Below are 22,093 nucleotides of genomic sequence, written 5' to 3' on the forward strand. Positions count from 1 at the left end.
ACAGCAGATTTTTAGGTTTTATCTCACGTGCAGTTTAGGCCTCTGGCATCATCAGTCTAATTGAAGCAACTGAGCAATGAGCTGGCGGGTATTTCTGAGTTTTTTCTGTCACCTCCGTGACCTTCTGCCTTTTATTGGCGTCACTCTACTCTTACAGGGTTCAAGGTTGTTATAATATGACTGAAGATTAATTTGACTCATCTAGGCAGCACTTTGTCTGAAGAAGGTTGAATCAAAATGCTGCGTTTTTGATTGAAAATGTTTCACTTTTCATTCCTTTTGCTTTTTGGATCAAAAGCAAGTCCAGTGATTGGGCTCCAGCCTTCTATCATTGTCGTTTTAACAGGAATTTTGTCCTGCACTCTCATGTCATATTGAGAAAAATTAAAATAAAGCGAGACGCCTTCTGCGCATTTCCATCTGTTCAAATGATCTTTGGGCTTCTCTCAAGGCTTCAAATACTGGAGGATTGTTGTGCTTCCTCTTTGGTGTCTCCTCTGTCCTTTCAGTAGCTCAGCATTTGTTTTTGTCTCTCCCGTTTTTTCTCTTTGCTCAGCTTTTTTTGGCTCTTTGTGCTGCCCGACTCTCCACAGTCACCAAAGCTGCTGCTGTCTTTGAATAGCCGTCCTCCTCTGGTCCAAGGCAGACTTGGCTACAGCTCAACAGGCTTGTTTGTGGGTCTTGGCAGCAATGCTTGCAGACCTGAATGTACCTGTACCGACTTTTTTTTTTTTCAACAAATGCTACTGTTAATGTTTGTGTGCGTGTGTGTGTGCTAGAGAAAGAGGAAATAGAGCAACACACACAGGATTTGTGTGTTTTTCCTGCTTCTGCCTTGGGGGGGTAGAGGGTCAGCTGACCATGACCAGCCCTAGCAGACACATTTAGTTAAACCCACCCGTCCCTCCAGATCCAGGATATCAGTCACTTACAGATGGAGAGCTCTGAGCAAACATGAGCTTGACCTTGATACACATTTGGAAAACACTCATATAAATAAAAAGGTAAATTTGTACAACCACACAGAAAGCTGCAGAGTCAGTTTTCCCATGAACACAAATCAAGGCAATTTCAGCAGCGTACAAAAACAATCTGCTTCACACCGAATAAAGGCTGTCAGACATATAGGCTGCTAAAATTAATTTGGCTTTTTATGGCCTCAGCAGGGTGAGGACAAGACTGAGCAAATAGCATCGGCGGTATTGTGCTGGATTATGGCTAAAACAAAATCAACACAGAGGTGAGGCTGTTTTTTCTGTTCAGCCTCTCAGCATTCACCTTCCTCCTGTAGAGGGCACACGCAAAGGTCACATTAAACATATATGGAGCTGCTCCAGGGAGGAGACCGCCTCCACACTGGCCTCCAATTTATGAAGGTACATGATGAAGAGAGATGTGGTCAGCAGCAGCCGTACAGATGACCTGACTGTATTAAGAAGGCACAATATTCAACACAAACAAATAAATATTTGTTGTAATTTGCAGTTGCTTATTAAAATTAACTCACATGTGTTACAGTGAAAGCTCAGAACACAAGGGACATTGGGTAAAATGTTATCTTGAGCATCAAAGTAGTTGCAAAGGATGAATACCGAGTACATGTGGTTTCCATGATTTGATCAGTGACCTGGTTAAGAAACGAGACGAATAACATTGCGTGTGAAAAGGAGTGTTGAGGTCAGGGTAGTATCTTGCCGTGTGGAGTGTTTGCCACCTGATGTCAAGCGTCCTCATTGTCAACAGCAAATCCCCAGAGTCTACGTCCAAACATTACATCTGGATTGTTTCAAATCTTAGATCCCTTTTTGGATCAATTTCCTACAGGCACATACAGATGCACCCTCCGTTTGGCAAAAGCTTACGGGACTTGAGAGCTGCTGGCTCTCGAACTGAGACACTGACAAAAAGCACAAAAGCCTCAGCTGCATCACAGGATTTATAACCAAAGACACATGAGACACTGCCAAATGATGTTTAAAAGCAATCAAAAGAAGAGCTAACAAGGATGAAGAAGGATTATGTCTCATCCCTAAACTGAAAGTTTACCATGAGCATTTTTTGATGCCACCTACTTATACATTCAGTATGTCTACATATAAGGCATAAAAGAGCGCATGAGATTTAAAAAATCTAGACCAGTGTAAGAAGCAAAATCAAATTTATACTTTGAATAGCCTTATGTTGCCCTCATTAGTATCCCAAATTTCTGCTTGTATCAAACGCATTTGGATTAATGTTAAGTTGGGTCAATTTAATTTAGCTTTTCAAGGTCAAAGCAAATCATGTTGTTGTTATTAGGTTTGTTAGACTATAAAAAAACAGCTTTAGGATCTAATCAATAATGCCAGAGTTGGAACGACATAAAAAAATCTGTGCCAATTGTGACCTTATTTTTTTAAGTTAAATCAGTGGATTCTTTTTAGACTGCATGTTATTAAATGTTTGTTTCCTCTGTTAGTGATGGAAACAATACAAACCATGATGACAGTTCATGGAAACTGTGACTGTGACAAAATATTAAGAGCTGGTTTTTTTTTCTTTTTCTTAATTTAACAAAAAATCATGAGACTTATTAAGTTTGCGTACATTTTCACAAAACATGACTTCATTTTGAACTCATTATTCAAGTTAACTTTAATCAACTTAGATTTCCAAGGCAACAGGGAGACATTTTCTAAGTTGAATCAGTTTTAAATTGTGAATAAATTGCATTACATCTGTCAAATGTGTCAGAAAGTGGGAGTAAAAGTATTTTGATTTTATTTTTAAGTTATATGACATTGACTGAATTGAAGCAGCTGTCATGTGTTGTTGAGTGTTATTTTCCCCATTAAAGCTCATGTAGCCAACCAGCCATATATGACACAGATCCAACATGTCAGTCAGATTTATTTATAATCATGGCAGCACAGAGAAGTTTGGTATGTTGTGTATGCAATACAAGTTGCCAAGATGCCTGGGGATTTTGTTCTTATTTTGGCAGCTCAGATGGAAACTGAAAAAAGATGTAGTTTGGCATGCGTAGCTTTGCCGAAATATCAGATCTGTGTCACACGTAAAGGGGAAAAAACACAACCACTGACAGTTAGTCGCACTGTGAAAATCTAAATTTATATCTCTTATTCAGGTCATAAAACATCAATCTACATTTTTAAAAAACAGTTATTTCTTTTTTCTATTGACCTTATGATTAATAAAGAGACTGTTATAATGTAAAAGTTTGGATTTTGTTCCTAAAATATACAATAATTCAATTTTTCACTTTCTGACCTTTCTGTCGCACATCCCCACACAACACACAAATAATGCTGTTTAACCCTTCAACACCTGGATCAACATCAGTTTTCTTGTGCTACATTTGACACGTTACAGAAAAAGCATATATATATATATACACCACTTCCCTCAGGTTATTTTTTTCCCTTTTTTTAAACTTTTTGTGTTTTTCTTTCCCTTTTTTTAAATTAATTTCAGGTAACTATAGGCTCTTTTTACTAATTATTTGTTAATTTTGGGGCCATTTCTTGTCAAGTTATGTTACTAATTGCTTTCTTGCCACGATTAGGAAATCAAGCCAATTTGCTCAGGTTTCAAAGGGTTAAGTAGTATTTACTGCAACCTGTCCTGTCTATTTTTATCAGCCACTATTCCCTTGCGACAGAAGTGTCCACATCCTCTTTTCTCTTCCAGAAACCATCAAAAGAAAAGTAATACAACAAAGGATCCAGACAGCAGTTTACACTTGCAAGACATATCAGTGGCGTGCGAGCAGGTCCCCAGCTTTTAAAGAAAACAAGGAGTGACACAGGCAAGAAAAAGATGATGAACATCATCAAGTTCATGGCAAAAATCAGCATGACATTCACCTTGTTCCTGATCCTTGCAGAGTCATTGAGATGTCTGCGCAGAGTCCAAGACACCAGAGCAGTGGACACGACATTGACTGCCAGCAAGGTGAGCACTAACACAGGCTGAAAATAAGCCAGTGCTGGTCTGTGCAGCTGCTTGTGACGAAATTCAAAACAGGTGGATACATTGTAACTTTTCAAAGATCTTGCAAAATCCAGACCCTCTGGGATGTTCACCACCAATACAAACAGCCAAACGAGTGCGACAGCTTTCGAGGCGTTGGAAGAGGTGCGAAGATGCCGTGACCTCAGAGGATAAACCACAGCCAGCAGCCGGTCCATGCTGATGAAGGTGATGAAGATGGAGCTGGAGCGGATGTTATTGCGAAAGAGCATCGTGATCCAGATGCATGCCATGTTGCCCAGAGGCCAAGTGCCTGTGGCATAAAAGTAGACCCTCATGGTCAGGGTGATTACAAGCAGCAGGTCGGAGATGGCCAGGTTGACCATGAAGATGTTGCTGGGAGATTTGAGGCTGTGGCTGCGCAACAGAATCCATAGCGACACAGCATTGAGAGGCAGACCCAGCATCGTAACAGATCCAAACACCAGAGCGTACGCTGTGTTTCTCAGATCCACCTCTGTTCCATTTTCGAATGTAATGTTGAACATGTTTTGCTTCTGTGAGAAAAAGCATAAGTGCAAGGCAAGTGAGTGTTACTGCAAAAGAGACCACAGTGAGCACGCCTTCTCGCAGTCAGATCAGTGTGTACAAAGGTTGCTGCTACATGTTAAAGTGTCTGAAAGCGCTAAAACAGGAAAGAACTTTAACAAGAGTTGAAATGTTGTGGTGTTCAAGTGAAACAGAAATAGTGTAGGAGTTTAAAGTCATGCAAAAGAAGCATCCTGTAAGATTTTTTTTTTTTCAAAACCACAACCATGCACAGTGTTTGTAAGCCAACGCATATTCTCACACAAGTGTTTCAAAAAGTCCCTCTGTTCAAGAGGTCCCATTTCTGCAAACTGTATAGACCAATACAAGAAGAGTCTATAGAAACACCATCTGCACTATACTTGAGGCTCCTGCATTTGAAATTCCATCTGAGCTGGCAAGCTACTAATTAAGCACTATATATACACTAATTACTGGCTCAGCAGGGAGGGAAAAATTACAGTGATGTAGTTTGTTTCCATTAACACATTTCCTATGGCATTTAGCCACATATGACACACGTATGGTGTTGTATGACTGACGTACTTGTGTTGTGTAATGTTGGGCATACATGTTTTGCACGATAGTATTTTTAGAAACTGTAAACTACCTAATTCCTCAGTTTATCTTAATTTTGTGCAGTCCAGCAGTCAATGCACTGAACCACACAATCAGTATTTAAGGGGAACTACATCCATTTTTAAAATGTATACATCTTATTCCTAGTACAGCTCTCTCCCAAATCCAAAAACTAAAATGCCAAAACTCAAATCTGTGATGTCATCAAGTAGAAGTCTGCAGCTGCTCCATATACTATGAATTGGGAAAGATCTTGTAGATGGTACTGAGGGGAGAGAGTACGTACATCTGTTTCAGAACTGATATAATAAAGCTCATTTGAGTATCAAAGGGAAAATAAACATTCTGTGGGTCCACAAAATCAGGCTCTGATTCATTGTCTATGGCGCAGCTCCTATACAGTCCCTCCAGGTTTTCACAGGCTCTTTCGGGATTGCTGTGGCCTGAAATGCCTGTTTTTAATCATAGCAGCTGTTCTACAACATGCAATACATGTTGAAATGTTTCAGGTGGGGTGTTTTTCTTTTTTGCAATAAAAACTGCAGGCCAGCAAGTAAAAAATTGCAGAGATAGAGTTGATGCCGTGTCATATTTGGTGTTTAACTTAGATTTAGAATCTATTTGTGATGGTGGAGGGGTGGAGTGGGGGCGCTGAAGGACCGTCTCCATGAGCAGCTCTCCTCCTGCACAAACCAACACAGTAGTATTCAACACCAAGCTGTTTAACAATCCAAGGACAGAGTTGAGCCATTTTGGTGTCAGTTGGTTAAAATGTGAAGAGGCAAAGTACATACTACTGTAACTTCTTTTAGGTATCTGAATAAGTTAATTTGGGTGCACATCACTGTACTTAACTTGGCCAGCATCAGTGACTGATACGAAGTTATTAGGACTCAAGGTCTCACAGATACAGCGGCCATGAAGCTGCACACACTCAATTCGGCAACTGAACTGTGGAGAGGCGGAAATAATTTTTAAAAACATTTCTGAGGATTTCAGAGCTATCAAGAGTGCAGTATGTAGCCTATTCCATCAGTATATGCTAATTAGCACTGAACAAAAAATACAGATGAGACTGACGGGAATGTTACATGTATGACCAAATAGCTGACTTGCCGAAGTATTGGAAAAATAAAAATTTTGACATAATGATGTTGACAGATGTAAAGTTATCAGAGAGGGGAACATGGTCTTTACCAAAATCAGTGGCAACCCATTCAATAATCCATCCAGTAGATGCTGAGATATTATATTTCAGTCAGAAAACCCTCAAGAGGCTTGACAAGTGAGGTCCCCCTCAAAACTGTGCATGCAGTTTTTTAACATTGACCAAAAACAATTATAAAATTGTTTTGAAAAATGTATATATGTGGGCTATAATATATATATATATATATATATATATATATATATATATATATATATATATATATATATATATATATATATATATATATATATATATATATATGAATAAGAAAGGACAGGCAGATAAGGACAGAAATAATTATCTAAAGCAAAAGAAGAGAAGAAACCTAAAAGGACACCTGGTCAACACTCCCAAATCAGGCCACCCCTGTGTATCATTTACCCCAGTGTGTACAGAAGAGCTTCTCTTGCCATTTGCTGGACTGTCTCCATAGCCATAGCTTATCTGCCTAACTGCTTGTTTGTGGTCTCTGTCTGCTAGTTCCGCTTATGAGACCACATCATGTTGATCACAAGAATTTGCATGTTCATGTCGTGAGAAATGTTATCAGTCTTGATATTGAAGCAATGAGCAAACAAGGGTAAGCAGATGCAAGACAACTTGTAGCTGCTTATCTGCTTTATAACAGTACAGCCACACTCAACATCAGTTAAGAATCACATGTACAAGGTTTTACCGACACTCAAACAGGTTGTTTACTGGACTTGGAGGATGGAGTCATATGTCACCTGAACAATACCTTTGTTTTTGTAGCGATGAAATAATGCATGACCTATAATGCTACACAAGTGAAACATAGAGGAAAACATGCAAAGCCTGCATGTGCAAAGAGTGTGCTGCAGGACAGGATGTGCCTGAAACTGCAAGATGAATATTAAGTCAGAAGACAATGAATGTGGCTGCACATGCCAACACCTATAGCAACGCATCTTGCTCAGCAAAAACTAGTGGTTTATCTTGTCAAACTACATGTACTTTTATTTTATAAAATAATGCGGACCATGTCAAATATGAGCACTACCCAAATGTAACGCCAACAGCTGGTTAGCTTAGCTTAGCTTACCATAAAGGCAGGAAACATTGGGAAAACAGCTTGCCTGGCTCTGTGCAAATGTAATCCACCAATAAAGCTCATTAGTTAACATCTGATTTCATACATATCAGAAAACAAATGTCCAGATCCACAAAGAATGGATTGTGCCCGCTGGTAGCACCATGACTTACACAGAATTAGCACTGGCAACTGCTCTGTTTTAGTAACCTGTAGCACATGCTGACTGCATTGCACATTGACATTATTTTTGCTCACAGTATGCAATGCATAATGGAAAAAGCAATCAAAATTACAAATTGCTTTTTCATATGTATGTGTTTATTATAAAATCTCGAAATACACGAGGACACCACCTGAGAAAGTGAGGAATCTGTGTGCAATAACATCACAGCAGCAACTTCCAAACTTCATACCGTTCTCCTTATCACTCAATCACCAATATACCACTTACAATGTTCCTTTCAAGCTCTCTCAGCCATAACCTTTTGAAGGATTGAAATCGAAATGGCTGCTGTAGTGACAGCAATTATGTGATTTTTTTTTTGCCCGGCTCGTACGCTTAAGTAAAAAGGTGCAGATTCTTTTCAGAGTATTATTCTGGCTGGCTCATCAATGCATTCAGGGCACAAAAGAGCCCAAATTGATTTCTCTAGTAAATGCAGGGATGCTTTTTTCTCTGGACCCTAATATTTAAGAAACTTGAGCGCCTCTCAATACTGTATATCTTTGTTATTAGTGTTGCAGGTAAAAACACTGCTTCAAAATGCTGGTGCTGGGCCTGCTGCTGGCAGAGACAGTGAGATGGACAGGGGAGGTAGTGGAACAAATGTGGGAAAGAGACAGGCATGAGGGTTTTTTATGTCAGTGTTTGTATGCAATAGGGTTTTCATAATAAAATAAAAAGAAGAAACAATAATAACCAAATAGAATAAAGGAGAAAAGGGAAATGATAATACTATGGCACAACCTATACAGTCTGATTCACCAATTTGTATGGCTGAGTCCCAGCAGCTCTAACTCTAGCAAATTAAACTGCATTCAGTTACCAGCAAACAAGCACAAGATGATAATACCATATCCTACCTGTTCAGCAAGAAATACCACAGAGCCAAAGTTAACGAGATACTGGTGGAAAAAAAAGTTGAAAATCTAGCAGGAAATATGTTATTTTTTAGGAGTTGGTGGACCAAACTTCCACCAATGAAACCCCATTAACTATTAGACTGACACTTAGCAGGTGGTCAGAAACACATATCTCAGAGAGGCTGAATTGGTGGCTTTCAACCCTTTAGTGGTGAAAAAATCACTCGGTACAAGGCTGACATTAGAATCATTACAAATTAGGGATGTAAGCTTAGAGCTGCATTCATCAATATTTTAATGTAAACAATGGCTCACAAATCCAAGCACGTTTTTAGAGTCTGGCATTGATTTTGGCACTGTGCAAAAATCAAATGGAACCAATGAAATGTCAAGACAAGTCAATCAAATCTAAAACTATATAAGGCATTTTAAAATGTAAAGTATATATGATTTGCATGGTGGTTAATTCACTATGATCAATTGTTTTGTATTAATAAAGGATCAAATGTCTATGTGCAATGTTAAAGGGGTCAGTCCTAGTCCTCCTGACTCTGTAGTTCCCTCCAGTTCTACAGTCATTTTAGCAACTTTCTGCTCATTGTGGTTTCTGAAACACCCAACTTCACACTTGTGGTTCAGTCTAACAGCTGTCATCAACCTTGTTTTTAGATGCAGCTGGTAGCTTTTTTCAGCAAACACAGCTCATATAAATCCACTGTACACTTGACTAGCACAAAATGTCAGACAGAAAAAATTAGCAACTAGTTACATAGTGGAGCATTCAGCAGCCAACAAATCAGATATTCTTTTAGGAGTTGGACAAGGCCAAAACAGAGCTTGAAGGAGAATAAATTCAGGGCATTTTTCAGGTGGCCAGACACAGCACAAAATTAAAAAAAAACATCTTGCAATGGAGTAAAGTGATCTGTGACCTAAAACAAATGTGGATCAGGGGCGTAAAGTGTGGGGGGCCTATGGCCACTTCCCTACTTCCTGTCCCTCGACTTCTGACCACACTCATCTTTGAACTCAGCCTTTGTTGGGATCTTAACTACACATGCAAGAGTTATGTGACTGCATCTTGCATAGTTGTAACAGTATCGCATTGACAGACAGACAAACATAAACCTGGTGAAAAACTGCTTTTGTGGTAGTTGCCACTGCACAGACTCACAAGGTAAAAACAACAAAGCTGACTTGATGTTGTCTTGGCTAGTAATAAATGCTATTGTGTCTGCTGGATGTGTAAAATAGGCAATTGTTTGCAACATGTGAGACATATCAAATTTGTTAAGCCACAATATGTTAAATACATACAGTAGTTTGTTGTGGAGTTCTGCTTCCAAGTGGAGAAAACAAACATGATTAGTGCTGTTTTTAAAAAGGGGCTCTATAAATTAGACAGTCACTTCACCCAGTCAAACTTCTACAAAGAAATAAGCCACCCACACCCTCTGGGCACCGGACAATATCTAAATAATACACAGATCTCAATGTCAAAAGCTTCACCAAAACTGCTTTCTGTAATAGTACCAATTAAAAAAACAGCCAGACCTGCGGATTATCCAGAGAGTTTCGGGAGAAAACATTGGTATTCACATCATAGTTTTCAAATTATTCGACCTTGTTCAATGTTTTAAAGGGCCTTCAGCTGCAGATGGCATTCTGGATATAGCTGCATCATTTGATGAAGGGCTGTATAAATAAAACCAAACTTTTAGTTTAACACGGTCAGTGGCGGTTCAGGTGGCTGTGCCAACTATTCACCATCGAACTTGTAGGCTTGTATTGCACCTCTCAAAAAGCTGACTTTTTTTTTAACAACACAAAGAAGGTGATGATTTCATTGATTAAAGAGCCAAAAGTAGGGTGACCTGTCCTGTCAAAAAAGAAGGGAAGTGGTTAAAAGCTTAGTGGGATTGAAATGAGGTCAATGAGTGTGTATTCACCCCTCCCCTAACATGGTATGGGCACAAGGAGGGCTGTGGTTGTTAGGAGAGAGGCTGGAGTTCTTGCCTCTATCTCTAATGAAATCACCCGTCCATTTTTGGCCAGCATGGATAAAGTGCCATTCTTCCACACCAGGAAGGGTGAGGAGACAACCACTGCTGCGCTCACTTCATTAAAATTTCCATTTCTGCGAAGGCTGGAGTCACAATGAGCCATGCACTCGTGGCCTGCAGAGCAAATGCGTGTGTGTGTGTGTGTGTGTGTGTGTGTGTGTGTGTGTGTGTGTGTGTGTGTGTGTGTTCATGCCAGCATCAGTATGCAGCTGGCAGTTTAGAACTGACTGAACAGTGACCCTGTAGATGTGTGTTTGTGTGTTTGCATGTGGCAGGAAAGCAAGTGTTTGACGAGTCCAGATCGTTATGAAAATGAGCAAATTATGTTTTTTTTCTCTCTCTCTTCCTCTGCCGTCTCAGTCAGGTAAATATCACTGTTGTAAACACAGCAAGTCAATACGGCTGGAAGGGTGCTTTGTGTCTGTCTGTCACTCTCTCTCTCTCTCTCTCCTGGCTGTTGAAGTCAGCACTGTGGAAGAGCCACGGATTTGAAAAGATTATATGCTTTAGACGATTTCTCTGCCATTACCAGCTGGGCCAAGGCAATTAACCCGCTTCATATGTTTCATCTGAGGCCAAAAAAAAACAAAACAAGTTAATCTGTCCCAAGCTGCAGGGACCTCACTTTATTAGTCCCACGCAAAGAGAGGAAGTTGGAAACTCAAACTCAAACGGTGCTTTATTGCCTTCCCTTTTCCAATTAGTGGCTGCCATCTTGAATCTTAACAGGTTCTGGAAGTATGGGCTGATTACCTATGCAAATGAGTGGAAAGCTATAATAAAGCTGTCAACAGAAATAAACGGTTTAACAGAGGAGAGCGCTGCAATCTTGAGCATTGCCCGCTGGGCTAAACAAAATGCAACAACGCACTTGAGATGCTTAAAGTTGGAATTGGACAAAGTGGCCAGCGTTAATGATTGTAGCTTTGGAACAGAATTTGGCCTGAAATGTAACCTTGTTTCCTCTTGTGGGTGCCGAGCAGGCGTGGAGCCCAGCTTTCCATTTGTTTTGTCTTAAACAGGTTATCTGAAGGAGGCTGACCTCTTTTGCTGAAAAGAAACAAGACATGGGGTTGTATTAATAAATAATATCAAGCAGTGCTTGGTGGCTCGATGGATAGAGTATGTACAGCGGCTGCAGGTTTGATCCCAGCCTCAGCCCCTTTACTGTGGGTCACCCCCTCTCTGTCTCCCCTTTTCACCCTAAGCTTTCCTATGAATTAAAGGCAGAAAAAGGCCAAAATAATCTTAAAAAAATCTATATATAATATCATAATCAATCCTTCACTCGTACAGGTACCACAACTAAGTGGACTGCAACTAATTACAATTAATAATTTTAGTAGTCAGTTTGCATTTTAGTGTATTATAATGTGACTATAATTACTCACGAGAAAAAATCATTTATAATTAGTAAAAAAATGCAAACATTTGCTTATTTACACATTTAGGAAAACTCACTGAAGTCCTGGGGGAACGCCAAGCTGCGCTTTCTGGTGACAATTCTTTACTATTAGCGAACTTAATATTGTCATATTTATCATTTGATACATTTCTATTCAAAATAAATAGGAAGAAGCAAAAGCAACTGTAATTATATTATATATATATATATATATATATATATATATATATATATATATATATATATATATATATATATATATATATATATATATATATATATATATATATATATATATATATATATTATAGCCAATGTTTTTATGTAAGTGTTAAATGTTAAATGAGATTATTTCTGGAAATATTTATTTCTTATTTAAATCAAAAGGCCATAAGCAACAATGAATGATCCGTCTTGCTCCATAAATGCTATCCACAGCAACAAATCTGTACACTGTGGTAACTGCAGTAATAATTTACTCATTTGTCATTAGAACTGAGACGTTCATGTGTCAAGCAGCAGTATATGTGAGTTATATTAAAGGTCCCTATTATTCATATAGGCTCACGTTTGATTTCTAAGCTTTGTCGATAAGAGCTGCAGTGATTAATCCATTAGTTATCAACTATTAAATTAATCAACAGCTAATTTGTTAAACAATAAGTGCATTTTTAACAGTCAAAACAGTCAAAATTCTCTACTTTAAAGCAAATAACCTTTTGTCATATTTGCTGAAACTGCCACTATATCCTGAGAGAAGTACAAAGATAGTTTGTGAAATAAATAAAAGAAAGCATCTCTCTCCTCTTCCCAGCGCCGCGGCGAACGGAAAACAACTCATCAGAGCCGAGGAGTCTCAAATGCAGCTGTCAATCACGTCAATCACTGTTCGTAAACTGCAGCCAAACTGTCAAATGAGCAGTGATTGACGTGATTGACAGCTACTCTGAAGACTCCCCGGCTCTGATTGGTTGTTTTGTTCACGCGCAGTAAGGCCATTAGAAGCGCTACAAGACAACAGATAAGGCAGAGGAATTTCATGTTTTTCACAGATTATCTTTCTCATTTTTCTGCTTTGGTTTGTGGACAAAACAAGACACTTCAGGAGTTGGACAAGCGCTTTGAAAAGCACTGATTACCATTTTCTAGCATTTTATAGACAAAACAACTGATTTGTTCGTCAAAGAAATAATCATCAGATTAATCCACATTGACAATCATACTTGTTTTGATAAATATGCTGAATTTTAGATTTGTCAGTATACAGATCGTTAATTCTTTTATTTCCAGCATTGAATGTAGACAAACCTGCACCTGTAAGGATTTGTATGTAAGCTATAGACTTAAATTTGAAATTATAGGACATCAATCTGTTCCTGTGATTCTTCGACCAAAAGTTGTAAAATACATACAAACAACATATTAGGCTCATCCGAGATGAGCCAATTCCTGTGCAGAATCGATTACTGGCAATCACCACACAATGCATGCCGGTTAAATCTGTGTCCATCTTGATGCAAATTTGCTCTGACATCATGCACAACTATAACATCACAGGATCATGGCGGCCGCAGCTTTAAGAGCCAGGCCCCGCAGCTGCTCTCCACTAACTGCAAGACCCAAGGCATGACGGCTTTCCCTAACGCCAGAGTGTAGACTATTAGTCTTATGTTGCATAATGAAAAGTTCAATCTGGTGACAAATATATCTTGTGTGACTGATAATTGTATTAATGCAATACATATCCTAAACCTGGATGATACAGTGTCTTTCCTGAAACTTAAAAAGGGACACCTGAACAGACTGATACCTCTGCCACCTGGCACACTCCAAAACCAAACAAATTCAGGTAAACAAATGCTTGTATCACAGGAAGAAATACAGCATCACCAGGGATAAAAACTAAATATCAGCCACTGTCTGATCTAGGTGTTAATGAGCCAGAGAGCAATTTTATGAATGGGTAGCAGGTAATAAAAAAGGATCTCATTCACAAGGGGAAAGATGAAATTAACAGTGGCATACAGAAGAAGCAGCACGAGGCACACAAGGACAAAGAATCTGTGTCAAAGGTGAAGGGACGTGATACCCTGCTTGTGGGAGACGCTGCTTTCAGTGCTTCTAAACAAGGATGATCACATTCAGAATCATCCCATTTAAAAAACATTCCCAGACTCAGAAGAATAATGTCAAAGCCAGACCTTTAAAGCCTCACGCACACTTTTATTTCCAGTAGATTACATTACTGCAACACTCTATCCACAGACAAGCTTTTCGGCAGCTCATTCAGAATGCTGCTGCAAGGGTCCTGACAAAAACTAGGAAATATGACCACATTACTCCAGTTAAATCCTTGTTAAATCCTTACACTTGCTAGCCGTCATTTAGAGAATTGATTTCAAAATCTCACAGCTTGTGTGTGAATCAATTGGCGGTTCTCCGCCCAAATATATCTCTGACATGCTTGTGACATATGAACCCCTGAGGACCTTAAGGACATCTGGGGTTGACCAACACTGACTGTCCCAAGAGTCAAAACTAAACATGGTGAAGCAGCATTTTGTTATCCTGCAACACAAATGTGGAACAACCTCCCAGATGAGCCCGGACACTAAACCACTTTTAAGTCAAAGCTAAAAAAAATCCTTTTTAACACTGCCTACACCACCTGGTAATGACTGTTCAAGTATTCTAAAACTTATATCTAAGTCATTTTAATATCATAGCAGTCACATGGGGCATTGTACTGCAAAACAAGTTCATTTACTTTTGATACTTTAACCAAAATGCACTGACAATACTTTTACTACTTTTAATACAACTTTTACTAAAGTAGGGTTTTGAATGCACATCACTTTTCTTGTGTGTCCTTCAGATGGCCTTCACATTTAAACCTTTAAATGCTGAGCAAATGGGCTTGGTGTCTTTCAAAAACATGGGAAAAAAGGCAAATAGTAAAAACAATGTTCCACAAATTGCAAACTGAAAAGCTGGGGAAAAACTTTATTCATAATTATCATAATTACATATTGTGTTACAGAATTATTATAATTTAAGCACTTTTTTGAAGGTCTTTTGTTTGTTTTTTTTCTTGTTTTTTTTTTTTTGTTTTGTTTTTGTTTTTTTTACTAATTTTCAGGAAATTTACTTGTGCTTTTACTTGTACTTCTTGTACTAATTTCTTGCTTATTTGGGGGTCATTTCTCCTTTTGTTGTCTTCGTAGTTTTAAATGGTTTAATAATCTTATCTTTGCACTTCTTGTCTGCACTTTTGTTATTTTAATGGTGATTTTAGTAAATCATTTAGTAATTCATTTTACATTTCATATCTTTTCTATTTACTCTTTTATTGTAAATCTGTATCCTTAATTGTGTTTTATATTGTATTGCTTTGTAAAGTCTTTTGAATTGCCCTGTTCTGTGAATATATATATAATAAATAAATAAAGTCGCCTTGCCCTCCTTGTATACGTGGTCTGCAAACTACAGGTAACCTGCAGATGGATCTAACAGGATGTAAACATTTCTCTGACTTCCTGTATATTCTCTGAAAGCAGCAGGAAACTGCCCAACACTGCATCTTTCTGTCACGCCCTGCTGCTGCCATCCGATCTCATTCACTTTACAGGGGAAGTTCAGTTCACCATCAGCGAGTCAAATGTTAGCTGTGGTCTTTTCATGAAATTTTTGTGACAACAACAATGCCTGGAGTTTACCCCACCATGCACTCCGTAAGAGGAGTCCTTGAAAGATCAAATCACAAAACTGTCTAAGTAAGGCAACTGTGCGCTTCTGTATTTTGTGTGTAATATGCAGTTTTACAATGAATGATGTTCATATTAGATTTGGCCATATTTTCAAAGAAGAGGGTGAACGTGCATACAATAGCAGTTACAGTAAAAAGAAGTGAAATATGTAAAAAGAAATTGCATCAAGATTACATAGGATTACAACATACAATTACAGTAAGAAAAAGGAAATCAATGTTACATTTACAACACTTAACCATAAGACATAAAATAATTAAAAATGCTCACATGCTCTGATTTTGCTTGAGCTAACCTTTAACACTTTTGTTAAAAATCTTAATGTCTTAATTAATTTTAATTAATAAAAGTTAATTTCATTTTGTTTGTAGCGTGTTCCACATTTTAGAGCCTTTCATGGAAAATGCTGACTGCCCCAAGGAGGTCTTATGATGTTCCTACCATTATTTTGCCTGCTGATAAATTTGCATAAAATATCCGGTGCTAAATTTTGAAGCCATTTAAATATCAGTTTGAAGGATGGGAATTTTATAAAATTACCAAAACTTGTATCGCTTTAGTATGTGACAGTCGAGCTATCTCATGGTTGTTGTGTTTTTTTATCGGTTATTATTATGTATCCATGTTGTTAATCGCTGAACATGTCCGGTTTTGTTCAGAAGCTGTTACTGGAGATTTTTCATGGAAGTGCCTCTCTACTATGTTACAGTCACTCCTCTGGCTGCAATGAGGGTGCAGAGCTGCCGGGATTTGAAAGACTTGGAAAAACCGACCAATCAGAATCAGAAAGTGAATACAGGTGTTCCAGCACAGACAGCATGAGGGAAAACATCGTTTTTTGACCATTAAAAGCATGACAACATGTTCTAGAAGAAACCTTAAATGACAGTATGATCCTAAAATATGAGCAGCACAGGTCATCTCTAAAATGTTACATATTGAAATAAAAGTGTGTTCCAACAGGATGTGCATCACTTGCAGGGCTTGTAGTTAAATTCAGATCCTTCCTGTCAGCATGGTGAAATGTCCTGAGCCAAGGCACTTAGACCAAGACTGCCTCATACAAGTACCTTGCATGGCAGCACTTTACAGTGTCTCACTTAATATGAGCCACTGTAAAGCAATTTGCACTGCTTTTATGTTAAGTCTTGTCCACATATTCGTCTTTTATGTGTTTTTTTCCACAACAAAAGGCTTAAATAGGTGGACTGCCCATTCGCTACTAAGAAAATAAATGATTTACTGTTGTGTAAATTACTTCCTTCAGTCAAGCTGAGCCAATCACAGACATTCAGAGGCATGTTGCGAGAACACGGGGGAGAAATATCGCTTCATATTCAGAAATCAAATAACCTTCTCCAGTATGCCAGGGGGCAAATCCTTTTACTTTGGTCTGAAAATTGAACTTATTCGATTAACATGTTTGCTTTCATCAGGAATTTCATTTCTTTCAAGTTCGTTGGTGTGTGCGAGAGCACTTATTTGTTGTCAGTGGGAGGCTCGTGTTCGCACGGCACATTCAAGCCCTAGAGGGAAGTGTTACGCTAAAAATCATATGTAGCTTATGCCTCCAAGACTGTAATAACTGTGCATCTATGAAGACGAGCCACACTGAGGCCAAACTGTAAGAAACACAACAAGAATGAGGAAGGAAGTCATCACTCACATGGATTTGTTATTATGGTTCCTGTAGGTTCTGCTGTAAGCTCTAATTTCACACTATATCACTTATGCTAATGGGGAACATAGCGGAACTTAATTCTCAACTGGGAAAAATGCAAATCATTGCATTTAAATGGGAATAGGCAATACACAACCCCTACCTATCTCCACCTGCTCAATATGCTTCATACAATTCCCAGAGACCACAGATAAGCACTGTACTGGGAGATAAAACCCTACGAGAGACACGGAGATTGAACACACGCTGTACGCCATGATGCTGAACAGCATGGTGCCAAAACAATGCACACTTAGCTGGATGGTTAGAAGCGTGATGAGTTGGATTCAAGAAAGGCAAAGGAGGGAGGGGAGGGAGGAAAAGCAGAATGGGAAAATTGGGAGTTGAGGCAGCGACAGTGTGAAAGAAGAAACAGGTGATGGGGAATATGTGCAAGCAATGAGAAAGCTGCTAAGTGAGGGGGGGTGAGAGAAACTGCAATGCATGGAATAACAAGTTTAAAAAAAGAAAAGTCAGAGTAGGTGAGAGGGAAGAAAGGTGCAAACGTAGAGTGAAGAGGAGCAGACAAGTGAGATGGAAAAAGAAAGAGAATCTAGTTAATCTACTTGACGTGTCCTCTTTGTCTCTCGGTGGTGTCCCCTGCTTTCAAATGAGGGCTGCAGAAAGTTAGACAGACTTGTGTGTTGAAGCTCAGGTTGTTTGTGGTAAATTTGAGAAACCCAATCAGATTTTTAGTTTTATGTTTTGGCAGCGCTGAGCATGAATTTGCATTTCATACATTTCATTTATACAGCACCTACAAAAAAATTAAATGTAATTTAAAGTGCTTCACAGTTTGATTGAAGAAACAAAAACAAGAACATATGAAAAAAGCAAAATTTGATCGTAAAAAATGTATCCTAAAAAATACAATTAGTAAAAAACACTAACATTTTGATAGTAAGACACTACATAAAAGCCAGACTAAAAAGATTTTTAGTTTATGCTTAAAAGCATTAATATTTTCAGTTCTTCTTAGATCCTCCAGCAGCAGCAGACTGTTCCAAAGCAAAAAAGCAGAATCACCAAATGTTTTAGTTCTACTCTGCAGAACAGCTAAAAAAGAGGAACCAGGTGATCTGATGCTGTTTGGTTTTAGAGGACAAAGTCCTACGAGCTGATTTAACTGGGTGACACATTGTTGATGGTAGCAGATAGCAAACTTTGCAAAATTGTTATTTTAAAAGCGCCATGAGGCAAGGTGACTGTGACCTACAAAAGACCTCTTATCTGCTGAGCAACAAAACGCTGTGGGCGACAGAAAAAACACTATGGAATTAAGAGGCTATTCTGGTACAACAAAACTATGGTCTTGCTTTGTCAAATAAAATGCTGCATTTTGAGGCACATTCCCACTACTCAAAGCACTTTTACACTACAAGCCACAGTGGTGATAATGGGTATCATCTGCTCATCAGTAATCATTAACATGTACTCACAACCAGTTTGTGGTTTGCTATGTTGCTTTGATATGCAAACTGGGGATCAAACTGCCGAGCTTCTAATCAGTGGATGACCCACTCTACACATGCATGGAGCTTTTAGCGAACTCCAGCCCGTCCACAGGATTACTTGTTGCTGACAACAACTGACATAGTACAAAAAGTGAGAAAGTCCAGGTTGGGAGGGAAGACATTTGCACCCAGTAGACCGCAGTTTGTGTCCTATCTGAAACAATGATGTTTTTAAGTATGCCAAGTTTTCATGCATTGATTCATGTGACATGTTGATATTATATTACGTTATTGTTACGTAAAAAAATATGTACTTATTTTAACCCAAAACATTATCTTTTCTAAACCCAACCAGGTAGTTTTTCTGCCCCAATCAAACTGTGACTGTTTCATAACATTAACTATGTGTTGCACTGAGTTTCAGCTGTACTTGCATCAAACGGCGATGCTAAAGGGTGGCAGTGCTTCGGTGGGTCTATTTAACGACCTGGGAATGAAAGGTGGTTGTCATGATCTACAGCCGCCTCTAACTTTCCTACTTTCTGCAGTTAACTCAGTTGGTGTGAACATAACTGAGATCTGGGAATGCTGCAACATTGCTGCAATAAAGTAAGTGCAAGAAACAAAGGCTGTCAGACAAGCTTTAAACAAACACAAAAACTCTACTTTAAGCCTGTTTTGACAAGTGCTTAAAAGTAATTAATAAAAGTACAAGTCAAAAGATTAGTGAGCAGGTAAACAAGCAAAAGCACACAAGGACAGATAAAGTCAAAAAAGGCATATTAATAAAATAAACAAATAAATTAACGTATTAGTATTATTATTATTATTATTATTACTAATAAAAGTAAGAAGAAGAAGTATTTCAAGAAGGAGACAAAAAGAAAAAAAGAGGATTCCTATTCAAGACAGCCATCTCTATTATGTGAAGGATATTTTAAATCAAAGTCAAATTACCACTTTGATCAATTTGGTCCCAAATAAATACAGAATAAGGCAGTTTTAAAAAAAAGTGAACAAAAATATTTTTTTAAGCACATTAACTTGTAACTTGTAATTTTGTTTACACAAAAAGACATGAAAATTTCAAAATGTAAATTAAATGAGTAATTTGTCCAATGCCTCGTTTCACAGGCAGCATTTGCTAGTACCAAACAAAACTATATAAAAACAAAACAACAGGGAGGATTCTAGTATTTACATTATGCACAGGTTTCTCATGTAAAGCCTTGTCTTTTTTTATGTATCCATCTCCACAATATATTGGTGAATTTTATGTTGCTGTAATCTGAGGGAATATGTGAATTTCTCCAAAGTATATATTTTATGAAATATGTCTATCCAGCCCTCAATAGAGGGGGCTTTAGCCACTTACGAGTTGTAGCTTTTTTACATGCGACCAGCAGAATTATCAACAGAGCTCTACTCCTGGAGTTTATCTCTTGTGAAATATTGTGAATTTTGATAGTTTTCAGTATTTGTTAATAAAATAAAGTTCTGGGAAAAGAGCAATTTTGATCAAATGATGGCGCTCAATGAAATTTCAAGGGAATCACCGAAACGTGATTTTTTTTTTTTCTTTTCTTGGAACAGTGGTACCACAAAAATGCTTGTATAAACCCACAAATTTTGTCTCACATAATCTCCAGTGAAAAGAAAACATATTCAGCCCTGAATGAGAAACACCAACCCCGGGCATTTTGTCCTCAGTTATTCACTTTCACTCTTCCTTCCCATCATTCACATCAACACCTATTTAGATGCCACCCACAATACTGAAACAAAACACCCTCACTGGCTTTAGCCCAGTGCCTCCTCGCCCCAGTGTCTCCCATCCTCGCTACTTTTATCAGTGACAGACCTGCTTCTTGTTAAAAGTGCAACACTGAAGGAAAAAAAAATGTCAAGGCTGCCTTGGCATTTTCTCCCCTTCACATTCTCCTTGCCAAGCTTATGCTCTGCCATTTCCATCCAAGCTGCCGACTCACAGTCCAGCCCACTACCATCTTTAGTGCCGGTCAGGAAAAGTAGATTACAGAGAGAAAATGTCATAAACTGTATGGAGAGGAAGCATAGGTTGTCAATTATACATGTGCCACTGAGCTGCTATCTCTGACTCTCTTTCTCCACCCACTCCAAACGACTTGGCCAAGGCTGGCCCGCTCTCCGCCTCTCCTCCTCTCCATGCTATCTCTGTCTATGTCTGACATCTGTCCTTTATCGCATTGCCACATGCACACTCAAAACATGCACCATCCCACATGGATGCCGAATGGCTGTCACAACCAAGCCCAAAATATTCTGAAAGGTTAGAATCCAGCATGGTTGAGAGGTGAGGTGAGTTGTGTTGCAGGAGATGGAAGCATATATGTCTACATGTATCTGAGTAGAAATAGACCCCCCCCCCCTCTTTATTTTACTTCTCTATCCAGCTTTGGTTTGCTTATCAGTGCAGTCATGAACAATATCATTTAAACCCAGGTGCACATTAAAATACAGAATGAGGGAAATCAGCAAGCTTCGTATGAGTGAGTGAAAAGGATGATTTTCATCACATTGTAAGGTATGCAGAAAATGTGTTCCTATAAAAAGCATGCAGCGTTGCCACTGTCACTCCAGCTGACAGCTAATTCAGCCCACTCTGGTGACATCTACAGTCAGCTAGCTTTAACATTTGAGCTAAGGTAATGAAGCTTGCTCGTTAAAAAGTAAGCATGTCACTGAGAAAAAAAATCACAATGGGAATTTGTTACAGTGGAAATGTTTGGTGACAGAATAATGTCGTTACGATATGTCAGAAAAAAATTAATTTGTCATTTTTACATATTGCTATCATTACAGAAGGACAGAAAACCAGCAAAGATACGACCAGAACGAGATGCAGTGTAACCCCAGAAACTCAGAGACATTATTCATGTAGAATCAGTGCAACTTACCTTTTTTTCCAGGTGTGAGAGGATCTGCATTGTCCGTCAAGGATAAACGTCCATAAATCCATTTAGAAATCCCATAAAGTGGTGCTCCTTCACTTCAGGCCCGTTTATAATCAACAGTTTTTTTTTCTGTGTCAAAAGTAATCCAGGTGATTGTTGTCTGTGCAGCGCAAACAGAAACTGCAGGCAGCAGACATCCCATGGTGCAGATTTGATTAAAGATAAATTAAATGGACTGAGTTTATGAGCTTAAAAAATGTGTGTG

At 38.5% G+C, this 22,093-nt stretch overlaps 1 protein-coding gene across 1 annotated transcript; it reads right to left on the bottom strand.

Moving 5' to 3' along the window:
- Positions 1-1,922: 1,922 nt before the first annotated feature.
- LOC121943044 (lysophosphatidic acid receptor 4-like) lies at positions 1,923-22,093 on the bottom strand. Its single transcript, XM_042486415.2, has 2 exons — positions 21,832-22,093; positions 1,923-4,529 (listed from the first exon to the last, which is right to left on the bottom strand). The coding sequence occupies exons 1-2, from the start codon at positions 21,859-21,861 to the stop codon at positions 3,645-3,647; spliced, it is 915 nt and encodes a 304-aa protein (XP_042342349.2). The 5' UTR covers positions 21,862-22,093; the 3' UTR covers positions 1,923-3,644.

The sequence above is a fragment of the Plectropomus leopardus genome, chromosome 6 (assembly GCF_026936395.1).
Source record: "Plectropomus leopardus strain MGB_pleo_1.0 chromosome 6, ASM2693639v1, whole genome shotgun sequence".
In the NCBI taxonomy this organism is placed as follows: domain Eukaryota; kingdom Metazoa; phylum Chordata; class Actinopteri; order Perciformes; family Serranidae; genus Plectropomus; species Plectropomus leopardus.

What these genes read in the sequence shown, in the direction of transcription:
- LOC121943044 (XM_042486415.2), bottom strand. Translation starts at nt 21,861, where the DNA reads ATGCAGATCCTCTCACACCTGGAAAAAAAG. An exon ending in TCTCACACCTGGAAAAAAAG is followed by an intron (nt 4,530 to 21,831) that starts GTAAGTTGCACT and finishes TTTTTCTCACAG; the next exon opens with AAGCAAAACATGTTCAACAT.